Below are 9,794 nucleotides of genomic sequence, written 5' to 3' on the forward strand. Positions count from 1 at the left end.
ACACAGACTAAAAGATACTCATATGTAAAACAAAAGAAATTAGTGATAGCAAATATTCTTTAACCGTACTGTTAACTCAGCGAGAGAGGAACAAAACATATCACAGTCTGGTGCAAAAACAAGATAGTTAAAATTACATTGACTACTGTTTAAAATACTATACTTTCTAACGTTTATTCTGCTTCTCTGGCAGTAAAACTGGTTAAAACGAATTGATCGTAGATTACGACGAGGGACATGAAAACACATTTGCTTGACTAAATATGGACAATCAAAAGCACTATTAACACATTTGTAAAGAAATACACAGGCTAAAAATGCCCTCCTATGATCAAGGCTAGGAAGATTAAAATACCTACAAGTGTCAGCGTAAGACATGGAATTGTAGTCAACGTGTGCTGTAAAACATAAAAATTTCAAAATTTACGCTGAACACGCCTTAAGGTTTGTGAGCGATATCCTTTCCTCCGTGATTTGACAGGAGTCACTATAATACATTCCAGAGTCTATGCACCAAACGCTTACTCTCACCTTGTGCACTTTTTATGGGGTTTATGACAACTTTTACTTTTGTTTCGGTCTCCTTTGTTCTCGTTGTATATATTGACGATTCGTAAATTCCTACACTTTTAAAAAAAAATATAAACATTCGTAGACTTTTTTTGCAATATTTTGAGTTTTACTCCATTCCAAATTTAGTGATCGAGGTCAAGGTTGATGCTAAGTAGGAAGTTCATAGATCAGACATTCGTATATCAATTAAGTCCCCTACGATTCTATTCATCATTCAATGGGTTTTTTCCGCAATACATCAGGATGTAACCAAGTTCACCTATGTTGTAAATAATGAGCCCATCCTCGTAAGTGTCCTACTATTACGTCAGTTTAAACATGCATGTTACTTGTGGTTACGATAGAAATGCGACTTTGAAATGTAATATTATTGAAGTATAATATATGTATGCCATGTCTAACCACAGTTGATTATCTAAATAAAAATTAAGCTACAAATTGTATTCAGTCTTAATGTTATCTTATTTAGGACACTTGTTTATTTTTTGTGACGTTTAGTGTCGAAAAGATGGTGTATATTTTAATTATCTAATCCCATGCCACACATACGCTTTACAATCAATAATGAGATACAATTGATCCCAGCAGCCAATCAGATCTGTCCTACAAGAGAATAAACTCTTCTGCTAATGAGATACGAAAGCATATTCAACATATTTATACCAGTCCAGGGTAATCAGGAGCTAATACATACCGAGGCGTGTGTCGGCTTTACAAACTAAATGTGTTGTGCCTGGTCTGGTTGCGTGAATGTTTACCATCTTTTGGTTAGGGCTAAATCCTCTACTTTGATTTGCCTGAAATGAAGCATTGTTATAACTGAACATCAGTATTCTTTTTACCTGTGGGAGATAATCACCATATCACGTGTGCTTCGTAAACCAGAACAGTAAAGTAGCGATTCGACGACATCAGAACGACAACGACGTTTCGAGCCGACCCTGAGTGGTGAGATGTGCACCAAATTGACCTGTGCAACAGTAACGCAATACATGTCAATGATATGTATTTAGGGATAATTGTCGCTATAGTAACGATGTTATTATTGTAGTGATTATTTATGATGTTTACCTCAACAAACTTTCGGAAAAATGATTCTATGTCCCAGCAACCATCGTTTGAATTAATACAACATTTAGATCTACAAATATTGATAGGAAGACACATCTGACGATAGCTGACAACAGGAGTTCTTTATCATGAATATTTGGATAATTACTGTAACTGTAAGTATAAGTTGAATTTACTTAAAAACATATAGCATTTTCCTTTGTTTATTGTGCCTTTTATTATTGAATAATACATCGAGTAAATGTTTCCATTTGTAAAAATAACAGAATGCACATAACGAGTTAATAAAATAATGTTATAAGTATCTTTTTATTTTCATTAAATTACAACGAGTCGTTAAATAAACGAAAACATTTAGCTTACCAGACTGTTTTTTCTGTATGATTTCGTTTGTTAGGTTGTCGGTCCTTTTTACTAACGTCACACCTGTTTATTCCATTCTCCAGTTCTTAGCTATGATATTTAGTTTGCCAGACCTCGATATAACTTATTGACACTACAAATTGTAGATGAGATATTTCTATCTGAAGTTTTTTAATATAAAATTTTACTCCCCGGTCTCAGAAGTGATGCTTTGCTCCGGATATTTCACTCTTCAGATTCTAGATTTGATATTTTGTCTCTCATGGTTTTTAAAATGATTTTTGTATATGACTTACACATGACATTTAAGTTTCCAGATATGATTTTTCCATTATATGACATTTGACTATCTTTATCCGAAATATGAAATTTTCACTCCACGATCTCATTACGAGGCTGCACGCTCTGAGCCCTAGGTATTACTCTCATGTCTTTGAGATTTTACTCTCTAGATTCTCAGTATGATATATTTTCTTCAGTTTCTAGATATGTTATTCTGGTCTCTACTTCTTAGATATATTTCGCACTTAAAGTCCTTAACGTGATATTTCACGGTCCAGTCCTCACTATAACATTTAACTCTCCAAGTCCTTAACGTGATTATTTCACGGTCCAGTCCTCACTATAACATTTAACTATCCATGTCCTTCATGTGATATTTCACTTTAAAGGTTTAATGTATAATATTCTGTTCTTAAAATTACACATAAAACCACTACATTAAAATGTCTTGCGGTTGAGTGATGGAAATTGGTTAAAAGACAGATGCATCCAATCATTAGCTTCTGTAGAGGTGCAGTGGGAGCTAGGCGTTGTACATCACGTGCCGACTGATACATGTCCTTGTCTAACAAGTGCGTGACGATTCCATAATATTATATAACAATAACACATACATATACACGACAACATTAAAATAATATAGCAATAACAAATACATATACACGACAACATTAAAATAATATAGCAATAACAAATAAATATACACGACAACATTAAAATAATATAGCAATAACACGTACATATACACGACAACATTAAAATAATATAGCAATAACACATACATAAACATGACGATAACATGACTTAACGATTAGATTACATGTCGTTACATAACATCATAGCAATAGATCCCGATAACATAGTGATACATGATGTTATCATATCGATATATAGCGGTACCATATCGATATATAGCGGTACCATATCGATATATAGTGATACACGCCGTAACATAGCCATACATGGTGGTATTTTAGCAATACATTGCGTGATAATAGCGATACATGACGGTAATATAGCGATACATGACGGTAATATAGCGATACATGACGTTAATATAGCGATAGATTGTGGTAATATAGCGATATTTGACGGTAAAAAAACGATGTATGGCGGTAATCTAGCGATACGTATTAGTAATAAAGCGATAAATGGCTGTAAAATAGCGAAACATTGCGTTATCATAGTGAAACATGGTGGTAATATAGCGATATGTGGTGGAAATAAAGCGATACGTGACGGTTACATAATACCACATGGCGTTATTGTTACGATGTCTGGCGGTAATATAGCAATACGGTGCGTAAATATAGCTATTCATTTCGGTAATAAAGCGATATATGGCTTTATCATAATGATAAATGGCATTATCATAGCGATACATGGCGGTAATATAGAGATACGTGGCGGTAATATAGCGAAGCGATACGTGGCGGTAACATAGCGATACGTGGCGGTAATATAGCGATACATGGCGTTATTATAGCGATAAGTAGCGGAAACATAGTACCACATGGCGTTATAATAGCGATGCATGGCGTTAAAATAGCGATGCATGGCGGTAATATAGAGATACGTGGCGGTAATATAGCGAAGCGATACGTGGCGGTAACATAGCGATACGTGGCGGTAATATAGCGATACATGGCGTTATTATAGCGATAAGTAGCGGAAACATAGTACCACATGGCGTTATAATAGCGATGCATGGCGTTAAAATAGCGATGCATGGCGGTAATATAGCGATACGTGGCGGTAATATAGCGATACATAGAGAATAATACATGCCTTTTTCCATATCACACACAGTATCAACCCGAGACTGCAATATCAGCCCAAGGGCCTTCGAAAAAAGGCATGTTTTATTCTGTTTATTACATACTTACTAAAAGCTACTTTCTTATGGTCTTTTTTTTTTTTTTTTGAAATATCGAAAAACGGAAAATTTCCAAAAGGGGTGTGATACGGTTTTTGCGGGCTGATACGGGTTTTGGGGTGTGATACGGCGGGGGCTGATACGGCTTTTGGGGTGTGATACGGCGAGGGCTGATATGGGTAAGGGCAATTGTGTCGTATCGCATATACAAAAAACCCGTATTTATTAGTAAGTATGTAATAAATGGCGTTATGATAGCGATAAGTAGCGGAAACATAGTACCACATGGCGTTATCATAGCGATGCATGGCGTTAAAATAGCGATGCATGGCGGTAATATAGCGATACATGGCGGTATTTAGCGATACGTGGCGGTTACATAGTTCCACATGGCGTTATAATAGCGGTACATGGCAGTAATATAGCAACACATGGCGCTAATTTACCGATACGTGGAGGTAATATAGCGATACGTGGCGGTAATATTGCATTACATGGCGCTAATTTAGTGATACGTCATAGTGATTCGTGGTAAACACATGAAGATATATAGCGATAAAATTATGATACATGCCGATCACGTGACCATTTATGACGATATACATGGCTGTAGTGTTACCTGTCCATAGCCAAATAGTGGTTGAAATTATATTAAGTATAAGAACATAAAATTTCAGTTGATATAACTATATTAAATAGACACCTACCTGGGCACTTACCGTTGAGCTGTTTATGACTATACGTCATCATGTCAGCAGACAGGAAGAATATCAACCTAAAATATACCTATAAAAGTTGTCTATCAATAACCAACGTTGGTGCTTGCTGAATTAGTGTTTCTATTTTGGCTAAAATGTTTATATTCACTTAGCATAATTGGCGACTAACTTTTGACAAACTTATGTATAATTCATACCTATTTAACTTCACTGTGTAATTGAATTAGACGTTTTACAAATGACGTAGATGGTAACAGGTAAGTTATTTGTATTATCTCACGTACAATGTATAGTTTATATTGATTCTAAAAAAATAATCATTGTTAATTAGGAACACTCAATGATTTGTAGTATGATAATCATTATCTTGTTGTAATGATACGAGAAACGATTTAACTTTGTCTGTGATACGGTCCATTGCATCCGTCGTACGTAGACTATATCAATGTTGGCCTACTCGTCCAATACGCCTACTATCTGCACTGTACACACCATATCAATTCTACTCCATGTCAAACTGAAATCATCCATAAACGGCACTCGAAGATACCATAGTCAAAGTAGTAAGTTAGGAATGTTTCCTAATGTGGTATTGTTAAAAATAGCCGACCCTCTTATACAATTTTACAGCGTTTGTACATGGTAACATAGATGGTAACAGATTGTAACGCGGTCGTTGTATATCTTACCCGGTGTTACCTCTAGATGAAACGTCCATGTTTCTCCTTAATTGTGTAGAATATACAAATTACGATAGCAATGTCTTAAGTGGTTTAACTTTTCAAAGAAATTATTTATACTCGTATTATCGGTTAAGTTGTTATCCCGGAAGTTGCTGACTATTGCAATTCTTGTTAATTATATTTCATGGTAGTAAAAAAGCTCTCTGCTTACTTGATAACCAAGCTTTTCGAAAGACGAGATACTAGCTAATGACGCTTCTGAATGACAATCTTTTCCAAAGACCAATTTGTAGTAAGAATGCGAACCTTCCTCGTTTATATGGGATTGTGACACCTCATACTCCAGAAGTGCTATTAATTAATGTGGATTTTAAAGAATTCAAAATATCTTTTGACGAATCTTGATCAACCTCCTCAAAAAGATTTTCTACCAGCACTTTTGACTCGTCAACACTTCACACGGTCATTTCTCATCCAAAATTAATATAATGCCTCTGTTCTCTTATTAATTAAGAGCTCCTTTTTCAAGCAAAAAGTGAAAAGCTGAAACTAGTTTCGCTCACTTCCCTAGTTTTCCGTTTTAGGACGTGACAATACTAACTTTCGTTCACTTCCCTAGTTTTCACTTTTAGGACTTGACAATACTAACTTTCGTTCATTTCCATAGTTTTCACTTTTAGGACGTGACAATACTTACTTTCGTTCACTTCCCTAGTTTTAACTTTTAGGACGAGACAATACTAACTTTCGTTCACTTCCTTAGTTTTCACTTTTAGGACGTGACAATACTAACTTTCGTTCATTTCCCTAGTTTTCACTTTTAGGGCGAGATAGTACTAACTTTCGTTCACTTCCCTAGTTTTCACTTTTAGGACTTGACAATACTAACTTTCATTCACTTCCCTAGTTTTCACTTTTAGGACGTGACAATACTTACTTTCGTTCACTTCCCTAGTTTTCACTTTTAGGACTTGACAATACTAACTTTCGTTCATTTCCCTAGTTTTCACTTTTAGGACTTGACAATACTTTCTTTCGTTCACTTCCCTAGTTTTCACTTTTAGGACGCGATAATACTAATTTTCGTTCATTTCCCTAGTTTTCACTTTTAGGACGTGACAATGCTAACTTTCGTTCACTTCCCTAGTTTTCACTTTTAGGACTTGCCAATACTAACTTTCGTTCACTTCCCTTGTTTTCATTTTTAGGACGTGACAATACTTACTTTCGTTCACTTCCCTAGTTTTCACTTTTAGGACTTGACAATACTAACTTTCGTTCATTTCCATAGTTTTCACTTTTAGGGCGTGACAATACTTACTTTCGTTCACTTTCCTAGTTTTCACTTTTAGGACGTGACAATACTAACTTTCGTTCATTTCCCTAGTTTTCACTATTAGGACGTGACAATACTTACTTTCGTTCACTTTCCTAGTTTTCACTTTTAGGACGTGACAACACTAACTTTCGTTCACTTCCCTAGTTTTCACTTTTAGGACGAGACAATATTAACTTTCGTTCACTTCCTTAGTTTTCACTTTTAGGACGTGACAATACTAACTTTCGTTCATTTCCCTAGTTTTCACTTTTAGGACGTGACAATACTAACTTTCGTTCACTTCCCTAGTTTTCACTTTTAGGACTTGCTAATACTAACTTTCGTTCACTTCCCTAGTTTTCATTTTTAGGAGGTGACAATACTTACTTTCGTTCACTTCCCTAGTTTTCACTTTTAGGACTTGACAATACTAACTTTCATTCATTTCCATAGTTTTCCCTTTTAGGACGTGACAATACTAACTTTCGTTCATTTCCATAGTTTTCACTTTTAGGACTTGACAATACTAACTTTCATTCATTTCCATAGTTTTCACTTTTAGGACGTGACAATACTTACTTTCGTTCACTTCCCTAGTTTTCACTTTTAGTACGTGACAACACTTACTTTCGTTCCCTTCCCTAGTTTTCACTTTTAGGTCGAGACAATACTAACTTTCGTTCATTTCCATATTTTTCACTTTTAGGACTTGACAATACTTGCTTTCGTTCACTTTCCTAGTTTTCCCTTTTAGGACGAGATAATACTAACTTTCGTTCATTTCCCTGGTTTTCACTTTTAGGACGTGACTTTAGGACTTGACAATACTAACTTTCATTCATTTCCCTAGTTTTCACTTTTAGGACATGACAACACTTACTTTCGTTTACTTCCATAGTTTTCACTTTTAGGACTTGACAATACAAACTTTCATTCATTTCCATAGATTTCACTTTTAGGACGTGACAATACTAACTTTCGTTCATTTCCATATTTTTCACTTTTAGGACTTGACAATACTTGCTTTCGTTCACTTTCCTAGTTTTCCCTTTTAGGACGAGATAATACTAACTTTCGTTCATTTCCATATTTTTCACTTTTAGGACTTGACAATACAAACTTTCATTCATTTCCATAGTTTTCCCTTTTAGGACGTGACAATACTAACGTTCGTTCATTTCCCTAGTTTTCTCTTTTAGGACTTGACAATACTTACTTTCGTTCACTTTCCTAGTTTTCACTTTTAGGATTTGACAATACTTACTTTCGTTCACTTCCCTAGTTTTCACTTTTAGGACGTGACAACACTTACTTTCGTTTACTTCCCTAGTTTTCACTTTTAGGACGAGATAATACTAACTTTCGTTCATTTCCATAGTTTTCACTTTTAGGACTTGACAATACTTACTTTCGTTCACTTCCCTAGATTTCACTTTTAGGACGTGACAACACTTACTTTCGTTCGCTTCCCTAGTTTTCACTTTTAGGACGAGATAATACTAACTTTCGTTCATTTCCCTAGTTTTCACTTTTAGGACGTGACAATACTAACTTTCGTTCACTTCCCTAGTTTTCACTTTTAGGACTTGCCAATACTATTTTTCGTTCACTTCCCTAGTTTTCATTTTTAGGACGTGACAACACTTACTTTCGTTCACTTCCCTAATTTTCACTTTTAGGACGAGATAATACTAACTTTCGTTCATTTCCATAGTTTTCACTTTTAGGACTTGACAATACTTACTTTTGTTCCCTTCCCTAGTTTTCACTTTTAGGACTTGACAATACTTACTTTTGTTCACTCCCCTAGTTTTCACTTTTAGGACTTGCCAATACTATTTTTCGTTCACTTCCCTAGTTTTCATTTTTAAGACGTGACAATACTTCCTTTCGTTCACTTCCCTAGTTTTCATTTTTAGGACTTGCCAATACTATTTTTCGTTCACTTCCCTAGTTTTCATTTTTAGGACGTGACAATACTTCCTTTCGTTCACTTCCCTAGTTTTCACTTTTAGGACGTGACAATACTAAGTTTTGACCAAGATTTACATGGAGGGTGTCGTCGATGAAGCACGGACGCTTACCCTTTCGGAACACCTGGTCTTATTCTCCTTGAACTCCATGTTTAACTTTCTGTTCGATATTTTGTATTCACTTCATTTCAATCACGTTTACTGTATTGCTATATATTTTGTATCCAACTTTATTGAAAGTCAGTTATCTCGTTTGTATGTATGTATGTTTGTTTGTTTGTATGTATGTATGTATGTATGTATGTATGTATGTATGTATGTATGTATGTATGTATGTATGTATGTATGTGTATGTATGTATGTATGTATATATGTAATTACTTAGTTGAAACAAAGCTGAAAAAAACAGGTGAACAAAGCTTGATAAAAACATCACGAGCTGTATGCTTGTCTCTGACTAAAACATTCTCAGCAGGACACGTAACCCTAAATCTGCTTCGGTGGTATGAAGGATAGAAATCTGAGAGCACAGAGCTTATGATAAAGCATCTAATGAGTGTTTGGTGTAGCATCCCCTCTCAATACTACGTGAGTAGACTACCGTACCAACGTTGTACAGGTTGTGTTTACGCTATCCTTGCCCTGTGTTCGCTGTTAGAAGTGATGTACAATGTACTTCTGTATAGGAAACCACTGATGTTCTTCTTGTTTACTTTCATTACAAGTTAGATATCTAAAGTTTTACTTGGCACGATCGATATTCAGCATTTATAAACACAATTTTATATTTTTTTATAAAATATATAAGAATAATTAAATTAAAAAATAATGTATATTACAGGGACGTAACCAGGACTATGAGTATATGGAAGCATACGAAGCTTGAAGCGCCGAGTAGGGGTGGGTTTGGAAGGGGGGTTACCCCCTCCTGAGTTT

General features: G+C 35.2%; 1 protein-coding gene across 1 annotated transcript in view; it reads left to right on the top strand.

Moving 5' to 3' along the window:
* The first annotated feature begins 1,070 nt into the window (after nt 1–1,070).
* Nucleotides 1,071–9,794, top strand: part of LOC110455992 (serine/arginine repetitive matrix protein 1-like) — a 39,265-nt gene continuing 30,541 nt past the window's right edge. The window contains exon 1 of the mRNA XM_021506502.1: nt 1,071–1,799. Within this exon, the coding sequence (XP_021362177.1) occupies nt 1,773–1,799 (27 nt within the window). The 5' untranslated portion in view covers nt 1,071–1,772. The remainder of the gene's footprint in view (nt 1,800–9,794) is intronic.

The sequence above is a fragment of the Mizuhopecten yessoensis genome, unplaced genomic scaffold, assembly GCF_002113885.1.
Source record: "Mizuhopecten yessoensis strain PY_sf001 unplaced genomic scaffold, ASM211388v2 scaffold997, whole genome shotgun sequence".
NCBI classification, from domain to species: Eukaryota; Metazoa; Mollusca; class Bivalvia; order Pectinida; family Pectinidae; genus Mizuhopecten; species Mizuhopecten yessoensis.